The sequence below is a fragment of the Dromiciops gliroides genome, chromosome 2 (genome assembly GCF_019393635.1).
Source record: "Dromiciops gliroides isolate mDroGli1 chromosome 2, mDroGli1.pri, whole genome shotgun sequence".
Classification (NCBI taxonomy): domain Eukaryota; kingdom Metazoa; phylum Chordata; class Mammalia; order Microbiotheria; family Microbiotheriidae; genus Dromiciops; species Dromiciops gliroides.
In genome coordinates, this window is record NC_057862.1 from 323,767,999 (window position 1) to 323,791,070 (window position 23,072).

A 23,072-nucleotide genomic window follows, 5' to 3' on the forward strand; every position below is an offset into this window, starting at 1 on the left:
TCAGATAAAGAAACTGAGTCTGGGGAAAATAGGTGACTTGCTAGACGGCACAGCCTAAGTACTAATGGAGCTGCATCTAAGATTGGAATGCAGGGGGGGTGGAGGGAGGCGCGTGGGGGTGGAGGAAGGGAGGTGCGGGGTCACACAGCGGCAGAAAAAAACCCTGGGTTCTAGTCCCGGCTTTGTCACTAACTCGCTGTGTAACCTTGGGCAGTGGGCACGCCTCATTAAATAAGATGTGGGGGGTGGAAATAGATGCTCTCTAAAGAAGGGGGAAGGGAGGGTTGGAGTTCCAGCTAGGAAATCCTAGGTGTCTAGGAACTCTTCCATGGCATTTTAGGGGCATATCCCAAGGCTGACAGACGTCACAGATACCCACGCAGCTGCGTGCCCGGCTACCGCACGCACTTACGTAGCCTTGACGTGTGCAGCCGGCCTCCGGAGGCTAAGATGCTTCAAGCCTCTCTTCCTTCCCACCCAAACCCCTGCGGGGGGGGGGGGGTCCCCTGTCCACCATCTGCTGCCTCCCACACACCGCGCCCCTTCCCTCCTTTACCATTCTCCAAGCCCAGCCTCGCTACCCCAATTTCCCTCTCCGAGGGGCTCCGCACCATAGAGAGCCGCTGCGGCCGACCAAAGCAATCCCCGGCGCCCCGGAAGTGGACTGTCACCGCAGAGCGTCGAAGGGGAGGGAGCCCTCTGTTCCCAGCCCGACTTCCGTCCGGCCCTGCCTTTCCCCACTGGAAAGTGCTTCCGAGGGCACAGCTGCTGAGGCAGCCGCTGCCGGAAGGAACGTTGGTCTCCTGTCCTGGGGCAGGTCGGTGTTTCTGTTGGGAGGCAGAGAAAAGGGGGTCAGTTAAAGCCGGTGAGGTAACGGCCGCGGGAGCGCGGGAGCACGCGAGTGGAAGGGCGGGAGAATAGATGCTTAGGCAGGGAGCCGAGGACCCGTCCTTCGTCCCCGCGAGTCCCCTCCACCTGCCTGGTCCTCTTTGCTCTGGCCCCAGTCGGCTCTTCACATTTGGGGCTGGGGGTGCATTATGGGGGAGGACGAAGGGGGTTAGGGGGAACGACACTATCTCCCTTGACTTTCCCACGTCCTCATCCTCTTCCCTTCCTCCCTCCTGCCCCTCTTCCCCTTCCTCCTGATTGAACCTTTCTTTGGGGACCAAGTTAGATAATGATACAGAGTGATTTGGTCACAGCGATTGGTGATCACTTTTTAAGGTGGCTGGAATGGTAAAGTGCCTCCCCCAAGCCTGGCCGAGGTCAGAGATTTATTTATTTGTCGAGAATCAGAACCGTATTTATTAACTTAATTAATTTTAAGGAACTCAATCTTCATCTCCCGCCTCCGTGCACAGGCTGCCCCTCAAGCCTGAATTACACACTCTACCTGTCCTCAGGCTTTCCTGGAATCCTTTCCCTTCAAGACATCTCAGTTGGAAAGCCATTCCCGAACCACCCCCCGCCGTTGCTGTGGGTGCTTTTCCCCACAGTTCATCATATATATTGTGCATCTATGTACATGTTTTTGTCTACTCAAGCCAAAATGTGGGCTTCTGGGTGGGAAGGAACTGTTCGTTTTGTCTTGGTCCTTTGCACGTGATAGGTGCATAAGAAATGATTTCTTGAATCGAATGAAGATGCTTTTAGCTTCTCAGTGCCTTGTACTACTGTGCTCTGCACGCAGTAGGCATTTAATAAATGTTTGCTGTATTGTATTTCAAGTATGTATCTAAGCTGTCTCAGTGGTAGAAATAGCTTTGTAAAAATGAAGGGATCTTAGAGAACAAGGTTCAAAAGCTCTTAACCTTTTTTTGTGACACAGATCCTTTTGGTATTCTGGTGAAATTTATGAACTCAAGATGTTTGTTTTTTAATGCACTAAACAAAATATATAGAATTATAAAGAAAACTATTGAGATACAGCTATCAAAATATTTTTCTAAAATACATTCACAGCACCCAATGTTAAGAATCCTTGATCAAGAACAGTTTTCTAGTTTTTTATATGAAATCAGTATCCAGAATCATGATGTTGTTAGTTTGTTACAGAGTTGGAACTAAAATTCTGTTCTAATCTTCCACTTCCACTTACAATATAGTCAAAGTCACCACATAGCAGTAATGGTTTTCCTAGTGTAAGACCGAAGGATAATTTGGGGTGGCAATAACTTTCTCACCTCAGACTTGAAAAGAATTTGGAAAAGAACTTGTCTGAAAACCTCAAAAGTGCTCACTGTAAGCTAACTACCACAGTAAAATGGTAAAAGATTACATTTGAAAATAAACTTGAGGGAGCTATGATAATAATGTAACTTTTTAGTGTGTTGTGATTATGAAGCAATTTCACAGCTTACTTGATCCACAGGACAGTTTTGTGAAATAGATATGGTTCACCTGTCTCTCATTTTTTAAATGACAAAACTAGGACTCAGGAAAGTGAAATAACTTACCCAATTAGGTAGAATAAGTATGATTTTCCTTATTTTAGAGAGGAAAAAACAGTGCTTTAGAAAGGTGAGAACTTGCCTTAAGTCACATTTTTAACAAGTAGAGAGGGAGGAGAGGATTAAACTAAGGTCTTCTGAGTTAAAATCGAGATCTCTCCTCATGCTTTTTCAAAGCTGCATCAGAAAGCCTCCAAACTGTTAATTATGAGTGTGAAATTACTAAGGCATTGTTTGGTTGCTTTTTGGGGGGTTTTTTGGTCAATTAGTCATAGCCAGCTCTCTTCAACCCCATTTGGTTTTTTGTTTGTTTTGCAAAGATACTGTAGTGGTTTGCCATTTCCTTCTCCAGCTCAGTTTACAGATGAGAAAACAGGCAAACAGAATTAAGTGACATGCCCAGGGTCACACAGCAAGTGTGTGAGTCAGAATTTGAACTCAGCACCTCCTGATTGCAGGGTTGGTATTCTCTCCACCATAACAATTATCTTGTACAAAGTTGCCCAAGCCAGTCAATCAGTAAGCATTTATTAAACACCTAAGTGCCAGGCACCATACTAAGCACTAGAGTTACAAAGGAAAGTAAAAGACAATCCCTGTTCTCAAGGAGCAGGACAAATTGGAAATTATCAACAGAGGAAAGGCACTAGAATTAAGAGGAATCAGGAAAAATTTCCTGTAGAAGTTGGAATTTCAGCAGATACTTAAAGCCAGGAGATAGAGATGAGAAGGGAATACATTCTAAATATGGGAACCAGCCAGTAAAAATGCCCAGAGCTGTGAGAGGGAGTCTCTTGAATAAAAGAGGCCACTGTCACTGGATTAAAGTGGGGAGAGGTAGGGAGGGGGTATGAAGTATAAGAAAACTGGAGGGGTGTGGGAGGTAAGTTATGAAGAGGTTTTAATGCTATCAGAAGAAAGATTTATATTTGATCCTAGAGGCGAAAGGGAGCCACTGGAGTTTATTGAGTAGGAAAGGGTGAGGGGTGCAATATAGTAAGACCTGTACTTTAGGAAAACCACTTTTACTGGAAAATCACAGTGGAAGATGGGCTGGAGTGGGAAGAGACTTGAGGCAGGCAGACCAACTAGTTAGGCTGTTGCAGTAGTCCAGGCCTAAGGTAATGAGGGCCACCAGGATGGTGGCAGTGTAAAAGGAAAAAAGGAGCGGGGTCAGGGGTGGGGTACATGGGAGAGATGACAGAAAAGTAAAATTTACAGGCACTGAAAACAGATTGGATGTGGGGGTTGGGGGTGGGGGGAAGATGAGAGAGTAAGGAATTAGGGATGACACCTAGGTTGAGAGCCTGGGTGGTTGGAAGGATGACAGTACCCTCAGTAGTAATAGGAAAATGAGGAAGGGGGTAGGATTTTGTGGCAAAAGATAAGTTCTGTTGTAGACATATTGAGTTTAAGATGAGGGGGTGGGTACCAACCCTGGCGTCAGTTCAAATCAGACAGTTGACACTTCCTAGCTATTGTGACCTTGGGCAAAAAAATGAATAAAAAAGTCACTTAACCCCAATTATACCTCACTTTTTAAAAAGCTATATACATATGCATATACATATGTTTGGCAACTGTGAATTTTTCTTGAATCGTGTCCGCAGACATCAGTTTTCCTAACTAATCGTGTTTACTAAGCCACCAGAACAGAAATTAGTCATATTACTTCCTTGTTTTTAGTTTTTCAGAAAGGAAATGTTTTTAAAGTCAGCAAAAATAGGAATGGGACAATCTGTACAGAAAGATAGCTTTAGATTCCTTTCATCTTTTCAATTAGTTAAGTTAATCAGAATTACTTTCCAGGGTTAAAATATTCTGCATTTTTATTCTATTTAATAAATTATATTTAATTCCTTCATACCTGAAAGAAAAAATTGAATTGTTAATCAGTGGAATACTTATCATTTTACTCCTATTAACATATAGCAAGTAAGATAAAATATTTGTAGAGTAACTTGGTATATCACACTAAGTTTAACCTAACTACTGTTACTATTTACAAACTGACTGATTTGATGTTTTTTATGAAACTATGCCTCAAGTATTTGTAAATACTTATAAAAACAATTATCAGAAGACTCCAACTTAGAAATTGTTTGCTTTCCAAAGGTTTCTAAGTCAGAGTGATTAGACTCATTCTTTGTAGCTCTAGAACAGAGAATTAAAACCACTGAGTAGATGTTACAGGGAAGTAGATTTTCAGATTTATGAAAAATTTGCAATTCTTAACAAGTAAAGTTGTCCAGCACTGTAATAGGCTGCCACTTTAGGAAATGAAGTCCCTGTGTCTTAAAGTGGGCAAAGAGAAGCAGGATGAAAAATTGTTAGGGACTCATGCATCAGACATGAGGTTGAACTTAGCATTTATTTATTTATTTATTTACTTTTTTTTTAGTGAGGCAATTGGGGTTAAGTGACTTGCCTAGGGTCACACAGCTAGTAAGTGTTAAGTGTCTGAGGCCGGATTTGAACTCAGGTACTCCTGACTCCAGGGCCGGTGCTCTATCCACTGTGCCATCTAGCTGCCCCTGAACTTAGCATTTATTAAGTACTTACTAGAACTAGTTCAATGTTTCCCAATCTAAACTATACTACAGATGGATAAAATATTTACATTTTCTGTAGTGGACTGTTTTTCACTCTGAAGCGTCAGACTGATTGTTCTAAGGGTTAAGGGAGGAAGGACCAAGAAGTAGAGGGGAAGGACCCAGGGTTATGGAGAGGAATTTTATTTAACTTTATAGTTTTAGGAAATATGACCTCCTTGCTAGTCCTCACAGGGACATTGCTTAGATTCCATATCTTTTCATTGACTTTTCCCCAGGCCTGAAATGCTCTTCACTTCTCGCCTCCAATTCCTCAAGCTCAGCTCAAATCCCACTTTGTGCATCAAGCCTGCTAGTGCCTTCTCTCTAAGATTACCTTCCACTTAAACTATTTTTTCTTATAAAAATTGGAACCAAAAACTATAAATAAAAATGTTTATTGCTTAAAAAATAAACTATGTTTTATGTTTATAATTTTTTGCATGTTATCTCCATTAGAATTCAAGTTTCTTGAGAGCAGAAGCTTTTTTGTCTTTCAATTGTATCTTCTATGCTTAGTTCAATGTCTGGCACAGAGTAAGCATATAATAAATGCTTATGGATGAGGTCGTTTCTTAGGCAGCTGTGCTGCCTTTAAAATCCACAACTGGTCTAAAATAAACCTCTAATAGGAAAAGACAAGAGATTTGTCTGAAGTAACTGCAAGATACAGACGGAAATAGAGAATTTAGTTCAACAAACAGATTATATCTAGGGTCTTTTCCTGTTCTAATGGTTATATTAAGTACCTACTATGCACATAACAACACTTTAGTAAGCACAAGGTATAAAGATTCATAAAACATACCCCACCTCCCTCTACCACCACCTCTACCTGCCATCATGGAGCATATAGTCCAGTAGAAGGAACAGAACATTGACATATGGGAGCTGGAAATCAAGAGGAAATGTGGTAATGTACAGGTGAGAGAGCTTTGAGCTGTGATTGAAGAAAAGTGGATAAATACTTCTTAGGGGCATTAAGGTGATAGTAGGGGAAAGATCATTTCCATTCTTTATCAGCTAACAAATAGCATTGTTGAACTGGGAGAGCCAGATGAGGCCTCTAAGTGGATAGGAAGTGTAACTTATGCAATCAGTTGTTGATATGTATAGGACATTTGTAAGACTGGTTTGCGTAAACATTTGGCCTCCCTCCCCACCACCCCACCCCTTCCCCTCCCCCCTCCCCCCATCTTCCCTCACAGTTGAGGCCAAGAGTAGGGAAATGACACACAGTCACACAGGAAGTAAATGAAAGAGACAGGATTGAAATCCTCTTAATTCTCTTAAGTTCTGCACCCTCCATAGTACCACAGTGCTTCACCATTTACCATCTCATTACAAACTCTTGGAAATGCCAGTTATGAATAAATGCACCTCATATTTGGCACTCTTTTTTTTTTCCCCCATCTGAATTCCAGGCTATGGTTATCTGGGAATGACTGACCTTTTCCTTCCTAGGGGTAGTCCTGTTTTTCTCTTGATTTTTCACATTTTTAGCCCCAGCTTTCTACTCAGCACCCTGTCCCCAAGCAGCAAAGAAGTTGGGGAGGGCAAAAAACTTCAGCAAAAAGAAGAGGTTCCTGAGATCGCAAAGTATGACTGTAGACTTTGAGAATAGAATGTGATATTTCTCTGTTGTAAATGTTATAAATATATTCACTCCTGATTAATGGAAAAACTACAAATATTATCCATGCTCACTTTTATGAAAAGGAACTTTACAACTTCAGAAAACATTAACTATTTGCATATGTTTTATATGCAGTTTTCTTCCTAAGTCAAAGAATGAGACAGTCTGAACTACTGCATTATTTACCCATAATATATGTATGTATTTAAATGAGTCGTTGCTTCTCATTGCTATGGTTATAAGAAACAGTTCTGTTTACTTTGTGTAAATATAACAACAGATGGCAAAGGTGTGGTTTCAAACAAAATATCATTATGCTAAATATGTTATCTGGCATTTGGCTCTTATTATGTAGGTTTTTGTTTCAATGAAATAGAATTATGGACTCATACAATTTTTTTACTTGTAAGGAACCTTCAAGATGATTTCTTTCAGCCCACTTAATGAAATTGACCAAAAGTCACAGAGCCTGTTAGCCGATATAATCATCACTATGAATTTTAGAAACAATTTTAGATCTGAAAAGAACTTCAGAAATCATGTATTTCAACCCTCTCATTTTACAAATGAAGTTGAGGCCCAGACAGAACTTAGAAAATGTCACACAGGTCGTGATGTGAGTGAGATTTTCCCCACCCCTTAGTTGTAAGAGATTTAAAGTGATTTAATTATGATATTAATAAGCATATTAACTAAAAATTGTGATTTATTATATTTAGGTATCTTATTTTAATTGTATTAGTAGATTAAGTCTCTCTTCTTACTACGTAATAATGTCAGATGATACTTTCCGATGTCAAGCATTAAGTAATATCAGAAGATACAATAGTCAGCAATACTATATTTTAGAAACCATGAGTGATATGCTTGACTCAAGGGGGGTCATGCAGCTCACTAGTGATATGCTTGACTAGAAGGGGTCATGCAGCAGAATTATGACCCTGTTGCCAGAAGAAGACTGATACGAGTATTGGAAAATGCTGACATTTGTCACGTAGGCAGTTTCCATATTTCCTAAGAAGATGCTTTAATTTTAGATACTTTTAATTAGTATGGTATATAAGCATTTAGGCTCTGTAGGGGTATAAAAACCCTGCTGAGTCCTTAGCTCAAGGTCTTTCAGGTCCAACCCCTGACTGACCAGCTTTATTGTGGGACTGGCCCTCTCTCAATAAACCTATTTGCTTCAGCCTGGAGACTTCATTGTTTCTGTTCTTCCATTGGACTTAGAAATTTTCCTGACAGTGGCAAAACCAGATTTAGAATCCAACTCTCCTAAAGGCAGGGATCTTCCTACTATACCATACTGTCTTTCTATAGTGAGATTTTTCTTCCTCCTTTGACTCTTCCTATACAACCAAATGTCTCTACCACTGTTTTTTTTTTAAGTATTTCATATTCATTAATAAAATATGCCATTACAGAAAAGTTATCATGTTTTCAATACTGGTTCAAGAAATTTCAAAATAGTTGTTTAAGTGAATTTCTTTAAATCTGCATGATGTATAAAACTTAAAACATTATGTTATATTGCTTTGTAAAAGAATTTGAATTTGAAACTATGATCCACAAAATACCCCCTCCTTTTAAACTGATGAAATGAAACATCATGATGATTGAGTATGCTTCCAAAAAAAAGTATTTCCTATTCATTAATATTTCTAGAACTTTTATAATTGTCATCCCATTGTCCCTTCAGTGCCTCCTTGGCACCCACTGAATAAATTAAAGACTCTTGATCTTGGTATTAAAAGATCTACAATATGACACTGTAATATGACTCCAGCCTACCTTTCCAGACTTACCTTAGACTGCTTCCTTTTATATAACACATTCCCTGTGCCTCCATACCTTTGCTCTTGCTCTTCCCTATTCCTACACAATGCCTTCATATTCCTCCCTCTTCTCCTCTACCCAATGCCTGCCTCATGACTTCATAGCTATATATAAGGTCCATTTCAAATACATTTCTTCTGTAAGCCTTCCCTTAACTTCAGCAGCCAGAGGTGATCCCTCTTCTGATCTCACAATATTTTGTAATTTCATACACTTAGAAACTCTGATTTGTATTTTGTTTATCTGGGTATACATATCACCCCTACCCCATCCCTTGAAAGCTGGTACCATATATCTGTATTTGTCACTTTATTGCACATTTTAGGTGCTTGCTGTTTGTTGAACGATTGATATATCTGTGTCTTCTAAAATTTAATTATGGTTTTCTTCTAGGTTAGTTCCTGGTCACCTCTATTAAACTTGAAGATTTCAAAGTGCATTTGGGATACATTTTTTCCTCAGGAAACTAATGCCAAGAAATAGATCTACTCCTCTGATGACAATACAAGTGCTCTGGCTTCCTATTCAGCTTTTTGATTAAGGTTCCAAATTCAATGAAAAGCACAAGTTCTTTCTAATTTCTCATGAAGCCACACTATTGCTTGTTCACTTTGGTGGTGAATGCCATTATTCCGGCTGCATCTTTCCTGGATGATATAGAATACAATGGAACGATAGCAGTAGAAACAAATCATACCACTTACAATGTCTCCTTTCACCCAGCCTTTGAAATCTCATCTAATTCTCACACAAATGGTGATTTCATTATAGCCAAAGAAGGAACCAGCGTTTTGATTGAATGTCTTCTCACCACCAGCCATTATGAAGATATTCTTTGGTACAATTCCAAAGGGCTGTTGCTTGATCAGGAAGGAGGAGGTAAGCAGTGCTAAACTTTGATCTGTTTTATTTACTCTCTTCACCTTCAGGGACCTATTATGAAATAGCAATGTGGAAAATGTATGGATGAAGCCTAAGGAACATTTGAAACAATTATGAAGCCTTGAAAAGCAGGAAAGAAAAAGTCGAGTGTTAAATTTGGAGAACAGGAACCCAGGGTATACATTCTCTTGATCCCAACAAAAATGTGCAAGGTTAATAATACTTTTTATGGAATACTTTTTATTGCTAGACTGGCTTCCTTCTGGGCAAAGTCCCTTTAGTAAGTCACAGATTATGTAGCAGAAATAATAATAAAAGTTATTTTGTCCTGTTAGTAGGCATCCTGTTGCCTTGAAATTTGTTAACTTAAGTGTTAGTAAGTTACAGCTTGAGTGTTAGTAACCCCAGTTCTAGGAAGAGGAATCCATGTATCCAAGATTACAGTGCTTTACTCTAGACTAGCAGGAGAGGCAGAGGTGCATGGCCCTTAGGTAAAATAATTATGGACCTGGTATTAGAAGTGATCTTCCTCTTCTACATGACTTTCCTCAGTATTCTATTCTGTACAATGAACTTTTGAAGCATATACTTGAACACAATTTGCATTTCCTCTTTAAATTCCACAAGCATAGCATGAGTATTACACACTTCATACAAGATACATTTGTCTAAGAGAAAGACATTTATAAATTTATAAATGTAATCATTTACAATGAAGAAAAAGCTAAAGAATAAAAAGGAAGTGACCAATTATTTTATGTTGAAGATAAACTAAAAGGAAATGTGTCAGGAAGGAACTAGGTTAAATATAAATAAAGTATTTTATTTATAAATAAATAAATAAGTGATTTAGATTACATTGAAATATGGACTGCCTAAGGAGATTATTTAACTGGCTTCCCTGGAGAGTTTTTAGATATTCATCTGTTTAGAGGGGCTTACCCACCTGGAGGCTGGAAGATGGCCAAGAAGAGCTCTGGATTTACTTCCAGGCTGCCCTACGATTCTATAATACTCTCACAAACTTGACAATAGATATTCCCCCTCGTTTTTTTTGTTTTTTCCCTTGATCTTTAAAAACTACACAAATACAGTATTAATGGAAGAGTGTTTCTGCTTAGTGAATTTTGCTGAACTTGCCTATAGTTTCAGTGAAACCACCATTTTAATATAGACCATTGTTTCCCTGCCAGTGCTCACTTGAGTCTCTGCTCAAGAAAGAATAGCAAAAACTAGGTGGCGCAGTGGATAGAGCACCGGCCCTGGAGTCAGGAGGACCTGAATTCAAATCCGGCCTTAGACACTTAACACTTATTAGCTGTGTGACCCTGGGCAAGTCACTTAACCCCAAGTGCCTCACTAAAAAAAAAAAAAAGTATAGCAAAATCGTAAGCTGTTGTACCCCTGAAAATAAACATTACTCCTGGGACATAAAGGTAAATTCTGAGCTCCTAAGCAAAATTTTCAGAAAGCCCCCCCACCTCATTATTTGCCAAGTAAACTTCTTTCAGTTTCCTCCTTGCCCACCCCTACCCCCATCATACAAAGTATCCTGAGCTAGTATTTGTGTCTGGAGAGAGAGAAAAGATGGTAACCGACAGTAGGAGTGCCCTATTTTTCAGACACTTTGTCTTTTTAAATTGCAACTTAGCAAAGGAACTGATTTCCACAAAGTTAGAGGTTTTGGCTCTTTGAAAATACGGTTCCATCTTACCAACAAAACCCAGGAAGAAGAGGCAGAAAAAGAAATTCCACTTAAAATAACTTCAGAAATAAAATACTCAGGAGTCTGCCTGCAAAGACACACTCAGGAGCTGTATGAACATAATTACAAAACACTTCACACAAAGGAAGACAGCTAAATATGAATTACTCATGAGTAAGGCTGAACCAATATAATAAAAATGACAGTACTTCCCAAGTTAATTTACTTATTCAGTAGCTATACCAAACAGCTACCAAAGAATTACTTTATAGAGCTAGAAAAAAATGAAATTCATCTGGAGGAACAAAAGCTCAAGAATATCAAAAGAATTAATGAAAAAATGTTAAAAAAGTGGGGGCTAGTAGTACTAGATCTCAAATTCTATTCCAAAGTGGTAATCATCAAAATAGTTTGGTACTGATTAAGAAATAGAATGGTTGCTCAGTGGAATCGATTTGGTACACAATATAGAGAAGCAAATGAACACAGTTACCTAGTTATTGAAAAAATCCAAAGATCACAGCTTTGGGGGCAAGAACTCACTATTTAACAAAAACTACTGGGCAGACTAGAAAATAGTCTGACAGAAACTAGGCATGGATCAGCATCTCATACCATATACCAAGTTAAGCTCAAAATGGATATATGATTTAGACATAGTGATATCATAAGCAAATTAAGGGAATGTGGAAGAAATTACTTGTCAGATCTATGGATAAATGAATAATCCATGACTGAATGAGAGAGAGAGGTATTCACAGGAGGTAAAATAATTTTGTTTAAATAAAATGTAAGTTTTTTTGCACAAAACCAATGCAGCCAAAATTAGAAGAAAAGTAGGAAATTAGGGAGAAATTTTTTATACCATGTCTCTCTGATAAAGGTGTTGTTTCTCACATGTATAGAGAACTGATCTAAGTTTATAACAGTAAGAACCATTCCCCAGGTGATAAGTGGTCAAAAGATATGAATAGGCAGTCTTCAGGGAAGAAAATCAAAGTTATCAGTGGTCATATAAAAATGCTGTAAATCACTAATAAAGAAACACAAATTAAAACAAGTCTGAAGTATCACCTCACACCCATCAGATTGGCTGAGATGACAGAATAGAAAAATGACAAGTGTTAGAAGGAATGTGGGAAAATAGGGATACTAAATCATCGTTGGTAGACCTTGTGAACTAGTCCAGCCATTCTGAAGAACAATTTGGAACTATGACCAAAGGACAAAGAATTAGAAACTGATGGGATGCTTATCAATTGGGGAATGACTGAATAAGTTATGAATGTAATGGAATAATACTATTGCGCTGTAAGAAATGCTGAAAGGAATAGTTTCAGAAAAACCCAAGAAGACTTATATGAACTCAGACTTATATGAGCAGAAGCAGGAGAACATTGTACACAATAACAGCAATATTGTAACAAGATCAACCGTGAAAGACTTAGCAACTCTGATCAATACAGTGATCTACCACCACAACTCCAAAGGATTTATGATAAAAAATGCTATCTACTTCCAGATAGACTCAGAATACAGATTGAACCATATTTGTTTCCTTTATTTTTCTTCTTTTTGTTTTCAGAAGATGGCTAATGAAGAAATATGTTTTGCATGATTTCATATGTATAATGGGTATCATTTCTTGCCTTCTCAATGGGTAGGGTAGGGGTTTGATGGAAAGAGTTTGGAACTGAAAATAAAAATAAGATTTAAGAAATATAGTGTTCCTAGGAAAAGAAGAATAGGATTTTACTAACTACTAAACGTAACTACAAAGCTATGTGATATAGCAGAACACTGGATTTGATATCCAGAGACTGAGATTAGAATTCTGACTTTGATGCTTATAAGCTAACTATGTGTGACAAGTCGCTTCTTTTCTCAGGACTTCAGTCTTTCATTTATACATTGATGGAGAGTTGGAACAGATGTTCTTTCTAGATCCTATAAGCAACTCCAAAGTAACCATCAGCTGTCTCAAATCTCCCTAAAATATGGTGTTTACTATTGATAGTCTCTATGGGCTAGTCCATATAATAGCTAAGCCAACCTCTGAAGGTGAGGGGAACCTTTAAAAAAATATTTTCTTTGGAGCTCAGAATTAGACTATTAGAAGAACTTCTGTCCCCCTTTTCTACTATTACCATATTTAAAGGGAGAGTTGGATCCCAGACAAGATTTCTCATATGTTAGCAATAAGGATGTCCTTCAAAAACAATTCTGTCTGGGTATCCCTGAAGGCTTTAAACAGTTCTGCAACAATAGCAGTGTCTCCAAGTCCTCTTTGTCTGAAAGAAGTTGTGGCTGAGTAAGATTATACAGACCATCAAGTTTGAGTCAGAGAAGACAGCTAACTTCCTCATCCCTTCTTTTTTTTCTTTGTCCTTCCCACCTCACTCTGTGATTTCCCTTTTATTTCCTCCTTCATTATCCTAGTCAGGTATCCCTTTCACATGCCTAACTACTATTCCCCTCTTCACAAATACAACATAAAAAACCACATAGCATGTTGGGTTGGTTTTTTTTAAGCCCCTTCCCAGGTTGTCATAGGAAATGTAAATACTATATATGTCACAGTTACAGGAATTGGAAAGCACTGTGTCCAGACAAAATCCAAAATTTGAAGTGAAATTTTCTGTAAAACTCAAATGTAGGGGCGGCTAGGTGGTGCAGTGGATAGAGCACCGGCCCTGGATTTAGGAGTACCTGAGTTCAAATCCGGCCTCAGACACTTAACACTTACTAGCTGTGTGACCCTGGGCAAGTCACTTAACCCCAATTGCCTCACTAAAAAAAAACAAAAAACAAAAAAACCTCAATGTAGACAAATAATCAAACCCTGCAAAGCCTCATATGATTGTGTGTGTTTGTGTGTGGAGAGAGAGAGAGAGATGGGCTTGCTGCCCACCATTAACATCATGATCACTACAAAGAACAGTATTTTTTTCTGAATGACTGATTTCCACAAAGTTAGAGAACTTCGTCCATATATTTGCAGCCTTGGAGTAGACCTGCCAAGTGGAAAAAGCATTCAATTTGGATTAGCAGTCTTTTGTTCTTCTAGTTCCAGCTCTGTTCTGTGATCTTGGGCAAGTGACTTGTCTTCTCTAGACCAAAGCTTCTTAAACCGTGGGTTGCAGCCCTATGTGGGGTCGTGTAACTGAACACGGGCATCATGAAAAATTTGGCAACAATAAAAGGTTATATACACCTATATTATATACCTATATACCCAGGGTCACATAAAAATTTCTCAGGCAAAAAGTGGTTGTGAGTGGAAAAATTTTAAGAAGCTCTTCTCTAGAACTGAGTCTCCTCATCTATAAAATATGGGGGAACTAGACTTAGATATTCTCTGAGGTTCCTTCCAACTCTGAAATATTAGGACTCCTAAATGGAGTGCACATTTCATTCTCCTGCCTTTCCTAGGTTTGAACACCATTGATGTTGCTCATGATACATTCATTGACTGTGCTGTGAAATTGTGTTGGCTCAAGTTTATGAATCTCAATGAGACTAGCTTATATAGCATGTCAGCCTGGTATGAGGCTCATAAATCTTTTGTTACCAACAAGTAAGGGACAGGATTTAGAATTATTAGAGAAACAGTTGATAAATTGACTGTTATTGTTAATAGCATGGATTCATATATAGTATATTCATGTAGTGTGCTACCTACAAGGCAAGTTCAGAGGAAAAAGTAGAACTTTTAAGAAATGATGGTCATATTCATAGCTTTGTGGTCTTCGAGGTGTTTTTTCTTTTTTTTTTTTGAGGCAATTGGGGTTAAGTGACCTAGAGCCTAGGCCCCTTATGTGTGAAAATATATCTAGATTTTTGCTCAATAAACAAGAATTTTCTGACAGTGTAAACTGTCCAGAAATAAAATGGGCTTCCCCATCACTAAGTCTTCAAGAGGATGATAGATGTAACTTCCTGTGGACGAGATCTTGCTTAAGGTTAGATAGATGAAATAGATGACTTCTAAAATCACTTCCAGCTGTGAAATGTTATAAATCTTGTTATAATTATATAATTTATATTTTGAAAATATTATAACCTGCTTTTTAAAAAATCAATTTCATCATCAAAAGCTTTTAAAAGAAAATAACCTGCAGTCTTTACTATTTGTCAGAATAACCTATTGAAAAATGAGTCAGAGCAGTGATGTTGGTCCAACCTCTCTGATTTACCAACTCAAATCATTTTCTTTGGGTAGACAATCTACTAATTTTCTAAGTTTCAGAAAACTGAATACTGCAAATTATTCTTATCATCAAGCAGTGAAATATGTGGTAGCTACAAAAATTACTAGCATGAAGGAATCACATTTTTAGTTTGAGGTCAAATTTCCATTTGTCTAATGCCAAACTTCTTATAGCATTTGGGGTAGAATATTTTCATGAAGAACTTTTTGTAATGGGATATTACTAAAAAATGTGCTTGTTTAATCATATTATACTTTATTATGTCATTTTTTTAATTTCCTCTTGTGTTATTAGGTGGAAAATGGTTGATCTTCAAAAACTACCTGAATATCACCAGCATAACCTTTGCTGACCGTGGGCTTTATACTTGTCTAGTCACCTCTCCAGTCCATGCTTCTTATTCTGTCACCCTAAGAGTTATCTTCACTTCAGGAGACATGAGCATCTACTACATGATTGTTTGTCTGATTGCCTTCACGATAACACTTATCTTGAATATTACACGTTTGTGCATGATGAGCAGCCACCTTCGAAAGACTGAGAAAGCCATCAATGAATTCTTTAGGACAGAAGGTGCAGAGAAGCTTCAGAAGGCCTTTGAGATTGCCAAACGCATCCCCATCATTACTTCAGCCAAGACCCTAGAACTGGCCAAAGTTACACAGTTTAAGACCATGGAGTTTGCCCGCTATATTGAGGAACTGGCGAGAAGTGTTCCTCTCCCACCTCTCATTCTTAATTGTAGGGCATTTGTAGAGGAGATGTTTGAGGCAGTACGGGTGGATGATCCTGATGACATGGGAGAAAGAATCAAAGAAAGACCAGCTCTCAGTGCCCAAGGTGGTATCTATGTCATCACTTCAGAAATTGGACGTAGTAATTCCCCAGAAGGAGATTCAGAGGATGGCTCCCTGAATGAGCAGGGCCAGGAGATAGCAGTTCAGGTGTCTGTTCATCTCCAGTCAGAAACTCAAAGCATTGGTACAGATTCTCATAACAGCTGTCATTCCAACCCATCCGAAGAGGTAGGATCTCCTGAACTCAACTCTAACTGCAAAGAGGGGGCATCTGAAAGTTAACGTTTGATATCTTCACACCAAATGGGGGAAGGTATCTAGGAGAGCACACCTGCCTCTGTCAACAATGACAAACAGCAGTTCCTGGGCTTTTTTTGCAGAATGAAAATCGCCAAATTTCATAGAGGGGAATGCAATTGTTTTCTTGTTTGATGGTCGTCAGCTCCCCAAATTTTTTTCAGACATAGATTCCTTGAATTTTAGAGCTGTAAAAAAATGTTAGAAATCGTTGTGGCATAGTGAGAAATCAGATTAGAAGTCAGAAGACCCAGAGTTGTAGTCTTTGCCCTTCTATTGGTAACCATGAACAATTACTTTATCTCGTGGCCTCAGTAAAATAAGGGGATCAAACTAGATGATCTCTAAGCCACTTTCAAGCTCTAAAGTTCTGTTAGCCATTTTCTCTAAACCAGCAAAATCTTTAACACATCCCAATTAAAAAAAAAACAATCTTTCCCTGAGTCTTTCACTACCAATTTAGGAAAGGGCCTAGAGCTTGACTTTGTTCCTTTGTTTAGATGTCTACTCTAATGTCATGATGCCAAAAGATAGGATTTGGGAGGTTGTTTGGTTTTTTTCCCCAAATATTTTATCACATGGATAGTGAAATTATATGTCCTTGGCTAAATCTCTATGATGAACTATGCTTGTATATTTGTTAATATACAAGATAAAATTAATATCCAGATAATATAGGATACTAATTTAAATCCATGAATAAATTACTCTGAATAAATTGTTCCCATTCGAAAGGTCTATTTGTTTTTTAGGTCACTGGGTTACCATTTAATGCATTGAAGGTAGTAACTTACCAAATGGTCCATTCACAAAGGTAATTTCACCTAAAAGAACTTTTTCTTTGATGTTTTATTTGAATAAGATACAAGATCCGACTGTCTTTCTCTGGTATAAATCATGAGATATTAAGATTTTTAAATAATTGTTCAGACTAACTTTTTTTTCCAGATATTCTGGGCCTTGGGAAAAGATTGCATGAGAGAAATCCCATTCTAACCATTTCTCAGTCTTCAAAAGTCCATAGAGTAATTATCCTTAGTCATTTAAATATAGCAGTGAAGATTGTCTTTCGGTATCTAACCCCTATCCTCTAACCCCTCTAACCCTATTTGAATTTGGAGACAGGACTGCATTAGTGGCCAATTAGAAGAAATTCAAGAGGTTTACTAAGGAGTCTTAAACCTTTAATAAAATCTATGTTATGTTTACTTTTATACTTTGATGGGTCGATGATTTTACTGATGTTTATATATTTTCCACTAACTCACAGTTACTATGGCCAAAGAAATTCATTACCTGGAAAGCCAGCCTTTGGATGATAAGCCTCATCTGAATTTCCTGGGCTTTTGAATGACAGACACATAATCTATCACTGGTCCCTTTCAGCTCAGTGGAACCTGCTATGGGACTATCAGGCATGGTTTTAAAGGATCCAGGCTCGGGGGTGGCTAGGTGGCACAGTGGATAAAGCACTGGCCCTGGATTCAGGAGTACCTGAGTTCAAATCCAGCCTCAGACACTTGACACTTACTAGCTGTGTGACCCTGGGCAAGTCACTTAACCCCCATTGCCCTGCAAAAAAAAAAAAAAGGATCCAGGCTCACCTCCATGACATGGTGAATCCATAGCAGTAGGATTTTAGTGGAAGTGGTTATATTACTGTATAAAAATAAAATACCAGTTGGTCTTAGAATTATCTCAAAGCATGAATTTTGTAATGTGGGATTTGTGGTTCAGTTGTATATATGAACCATTCAGATTGCATTTCTTGTTTGAGATGTGGTGTTATTATCTCTCATAAACATGCTATACAGATTAATTTCTTTCAGTTCCTGAAAGTACAGTGCCATATAATTTTAAAAACTTGGCAACTAAAATGCTATTTAGTACCTCACATTTCTCTCATTTGGCTTCCAATTATTGAAACATAACCGGAAAGAATGGCTCCTGAGGGAAACTTAGAGAAGATTTGATAAGCATTTAATTTCTGGTTTCACAGAAGTAACCCATCTGCCCTGGACAGGAACAGATCCATGTACAATTGTATCAGATGCCATTAAGGATAAAAAGAGATGATGCATCCATTTCCGAACTAGTGAAAGGTTGGGTATTCTTAGCTGATGAACCGATATAATTCTACAAATATTGTTTTTTCCTATAGATTTTGGCCGTGGAGCAAAGGTCTTTGATTTTGAACATCTGAAAGTTTCAGAACACTTCTTTCTCTTTTCCCACTATTACCATAATGTTAGAAGAACAAACAAAATGCGTTTTATTTAGTTGACCTGGTACACTCTGTTTTATGTCCCAGATGTGGCTTTGACCTAAGAAGATGCAATTTGATCAGAAAATACATCTTTTTCTAGAACACAACTGCCATGTTACAGAAAATAGCTTTATATGGAATATTTTGCTGGGAGAAATTGAAGTGTTTTAGGAATGCTAATATATGGTCCATAATGATTACTTTCCAACAAAATGACACCCCAGTTTGATGGATTTTTTTTCTGCATAGTTTCACACTAAAGCATGCAATTTGATGAGAACTAGCCAACCAAGAAATATGTGAGAATATTTTGAAAGTATACAAGAATAACTTGGTTTTGAAGCAATTGTGGCTGCATAATTGTGAACAACCTAGAGAGAATAGTCCTCTTGGCAGTTAGTCTAAATCACCATTTAAGCAGAGATGTTATCTCAGGCATCCTTCTCCCTTTCCTATCTACCCCCTACCACCAGCATTATTAATTGATTCCCTGAAAATACATTGGGCAAAATTATGAGGATGTTGGATTCATAGCTCCAGCTCAAATTCAAATCATTGCCAGTCACTTTGCATCTCAGGCAAACAGATAAATGAGGTTTTATTTTTTAATTTTCCAATATTATATTGAGGATCAATTATCATAGTAGTGATCTCAAATGTTTGATCTGAGCAATGTTATGCAAAGTAACCCTACATTGTTTAACACATGTTTTCAGGAAGAAGAAACCATGTTTGTTATTATTCTCTGTATTTATTATTCATATGTTGTCAGGTTTTAACTTTTTGTAAAATTCTTAACTTTCTGAACTAAAACTACAGTTTCTGGACAATCACTGTAGTGTATTTATCTTTTTAGCCTGACTTGGTTTTTTAAAGATTATAAAATGCTGTTCTATAATATTTCTAAAATAATTTCATTATGGACATTTGTAATTTTTAAATTGTATTGTGGTTTATGAACAACCAAAAATGTTGTCTATCAATGGTAAACTTACAGAATAAATTTTACCAAAAAAAATGAAGAATTTTCTCTTTTCTCATTAAAATCAAGAGCACTGTCTTTCAAGAAGATACTGGTTTAGTTTGCGTGCTGTCCAATTTGTGGCATTGGGCTTTTTGTTCTATTTTTACAACAAAAATGTTGTTATTACAACATTTTGTCATGTTTTAATGTCCTGGCCTCAGGCCCCTTGACCATCTGTTTCTTACCAACTGCCTAGATAAAGAACCCTTCTTAATTAGTTAATACTAAGTAAAAACGGTCCCAACACATACAGATAATCAGAATATGAAGTTGATCCCCAAATAAAATGATGAGTTCCAAACTATTTCAATCTATTTTCTCTGTGGCCTTTTCTAATCTCTAATCTATGTGCTTAAGTTTTGTTATTTGGGGGGTTTTGTGTTTATATTGTAATTATATTCAACATATATTGTTATTTGTATATTGCTGACTTGTTTTTCATCACTTCCATCAGTCTTTCTATTTTTTTAATTGTTCATGTTAGTAATTTTTATGGCAGGGAAGTATTCAATTACTTTGATTTATCATAATTTTATTATAATTTAGCAAACCATCCCCTAGACTTTGAACATATTGTTTCCAGTTTTTTACCATTACAAATGATCCAACTGGGCACATTTTTATACACATAAGCACTTTTTATGTTTTAATGATATCTTTAGAATATGTATAGTCCCAGTGGGATTTGAGTCAGAAGGTATGTTCAATTTCGTAATTGACTTTTCCAAAAAACTTGGATGATTCTACAATCCCATTTATAACACAACAGTCTTTATCTCCCCACAACCTTGGCAACATTGTACTTTATAGGTTTTGCCAGTTTGATTATCAGCTGATACAAAGTTGTTCTGATTTTAATTTCTATTGTTGTTAGGAGAAGCAGCATGTTATAGTAGATAGATGGTCTTGGAGTTAGGAAGACCTGTAATTCAAGTCCAATATCTGACATATATACTGCCTATGTGACCCACCCTAGCAGTGCCCTTGGCAGTTCTCAAAGTCTATAACCATTTAACCATTAATATTGGAGTCAAGGAGCAGGAAACAGCAATGAACAGGGAATCAGGAGACAAGTTCAGAAGCCAGCTTCCCACTTCTTAGTAAACCTGGTGACTCTATCTGTGTAATTTTATGTTCAGTAAATTTATTTATGTATAATTTATGTTCAGTAAATGTTATTGCCATCTCTGTCCAAACAGACTAATATTATAGTAACAACTCACATTAATAAAGAGCTTTTTTTCAATTAACATAACTTATTTCCCATTTCCACACACACACACACACACACACACACACCATTGAGGGGATTGGGGATGGGGGCGGGGCCGGAACCCTTGTAACAAATGTCAAGTAAAACAAATTCTTATGTTTACTGTGTCCAAAACATTAATTCTTGCGGGTTTACATAGCACTTAACCTTATAACTTTGCCGTAAAATATGGCAAGTATTAGTTTTATTTTGTAAAGACAAGGAAACAATACAGGCTAAATTACTCCAGGGGTCACATAGTAAGGAAATGAAGCCAGAGCAGAAGTGATGGACTGGGAGTATAGTGAGGAATAGAGAGCCTAGAGGTCATGGTAAGAATAAAACCAAAGCGGGGGGGGGGGGGTGGCTTAGGAAGAGTAAGAAATTTCAGTTTTGTTTTGTTTTGTTTTTTTCAGGGCAGTGAGGGTTAAGTGACTTGCCCAGGGTCACACAGCTTGTGTCAAGTGTCTGAGGCCGGATTTGAACCTGGGTCCTCCTGAATCCAGGGTTGGTGCTTTATCCACTGTGCCACCTAGCTGCTCCCAAAATGTCAGAATTCTTGATCATGGAAGCAAAACATTTTTGAATGATGGGAAGACTGAGAATGTGACAGAAATGGAATAAAGTTTGGTCATAGGATCTGAGAAAATTAAGGAATTAGGAGGCCTGAGTATTTGAGAGAATATCAATATGTATCTCAAAATCTCCTAGTATGTGGGCAGAGGTTGGGGTAGAGAGGAAGACTAAGAAAGTGACTGAATTCTTTGAGAAAGGAAGGAGAATGATCTGGGGGCCAGTACTTAAGTGCTACCAGGATCAGGATTGGGTGATGTATCTGACTTGTGTAAACTTCAGAGAGGAGAGGAGATTCTAAGTGATGGTGGCAGGAGGATCTGAAAGTGGCAATGGGGAGCAAAGAATATTCTGATACCTCCAGGATGGCTGGGGTTGGGGGTGGGGGAGGGGGAGGAGAATGAATGAGTAAAGACACAACCAGTACTAAAAAGAATGGCCAGGAAGGAACTAGGCCTTCACAAGTGTCAAAAAAAGGAAGGGCCCCTAGAGGTAGAGGTCTATCTAAGATGAAGGACACAATGGCAGAATTAGATTGTGACATGATTGTCAGATCACTAAATTTTCAGAGCAAAGATCAAAATCAAGTAACATAATGAATAAAAATTGAGGGCATATGCAAGACAAAACAACTCCAACCAACCTATTTAAATAATTTTTTTTTGGTGGGGCAATGAGGGTTAAGTGACTTGCCCAGGGTCACACAGCTAGTAAGTGTCAAGTGTCTTGAGGCCAAATTTGAACTCAGGTCCTCCTGAATCTGGGGCCAGTGCTTTATCCACTGCTCCACCTAGCTGCTCCCTAAATATATTATTAACAGAAAAATGGGAAACGAATCAAGAACACTGACATGGACTTATTTCCTAAAGAAGTTTAACCAATTGAAATTAAGCACCACAAGGAGGACACCAAAAGAGTGTAATGAGTGAAAGAAGAAATGACTGAGGAAACAAAGGTTTGGGCTTCCAAGCATACTGATTATTAAGCAATGCATGCCAACTGCCCAACAAATCACAACCAGTAGCCTTCCTCAGCTTTGACATTAGACCCCAAAATACAAAGGGAGACAGATGTTTATACATTAAAAACAATCAAATGAAACCCGTTAATTGAAGAGAAACAATACAACATTAGTCAATCAGATTTTTTATTGGAGAAAAGATTAGGGACTTTTTCAAGTTGGAAAGGGGAGAACAAACAGGTACAATTCCCTAAAATCAGAAAAAGAGGTGTCCCAAACCCTCCAACTTTCTGCATTTAATCAAAGGAACACTGATTACCCAATACAGGGTCAGTTTTCAGATAAAACATAATTGGTTGCTTGAGATGTATAACTGTGAGAAAACTCCTTGCATCAATCTTCAGATCTGAGTTTCTAGTCAGCATAAACTAGGTCCTTTAATTAAGAGTTCCTAAGCAGTAGGTAGAGGTGGTCCAGCTTCCCAGCCATGCAGGACTAGGTGCAAACAATGTAATAGTTTTCTCTTAATTCCCACAACTGAATAAAGTTTTCTCACAGGACAGAAATTGGACTAGAACCATAATTGGGTTT

General features: G+C 37.9%; 2 protein-coding genes across 8 annotated transcripts in view; one reads left to right on the forward strand and one right to left on the reverse strand.

Annotated features, from left to right (window-relative positions):
• Nucleotides 1–701, reverse strand: part of FAM114A2 (family with sequence similarity 114 member A2) — a 58,750-nt gene extending 58,049 nt beyond the window's left edge. For 4 of the 5 annotated variants that reach the window (XR_006354720.1, XR_006354721.1, XR_006354722.1 and 1 more), the window contains exon 1: nt 557–689. Coding sequence is in view for 1 of the 5 variants with exons in the window: in XM_043982204.1 (XP_043838139.1) it covers nt 557–614 (58 nt within the window). In the remaining 4 variants the exon portion in view is untranslated. Of the gene's footprint in view, nt 1–556 lie in introns of all 5 variants that reach the window. The other variant, XM_043982205.1, reaches the window with a different exon arrangement.
• On the forward strand, nt 680–20,130 carry MFAP3 (microfibril associated protein 3). Of its 3 annotated transcripts, none has more exons than XM_043982206.1 (3): nt 680–817; nt 8,907–9,392; nt 15,606–20,130. In XM_043982206.1, the coding sequence occupies exons 2-3, from the start codon at nt 9,098–9,100 to the stop codon at nt 16,388–16,390; spliced, it is 1,080 nt and encodes a 359-aa protein (XP_043838141.1). In that variant the 5' UTR covers nt 680–817; nt 8,907–9,097; the 3' UTR covers nt 16,391–20,130. The 3 variants fall into 3 exon arrangements, with proteins under 3 accessions (XP_043838141.1, XP_043838143.1, XP_043838142.1); XM_043982208.1 differs by having other exon boundaries at nt 779–870; XM_043982207.1 differs by having other exon boundaries at nt 784–865.
• Nucleotides 20,131–23,072: the final 2,942 nt, after the last annotated feature.

What these genes read in the sequence shown, in the direction of transcription:
- MFAP3 (XM_043982206.1), top strand. Translation starts at nt 9,098, where the DNA reads ATGAAGCCACACTATTGCTTGTTCACTTTGGTGGTGAATGCCATTATT. An exon ending in GCTTGATCAGGAAGGAGGAG is followed by an intron (nt 9,393 to 15,605) that starts GTAAGCAGTGCT and finishes TTGTGTTATTAG; the next exon opens with GTGGAAAATGGTTGATCTTC.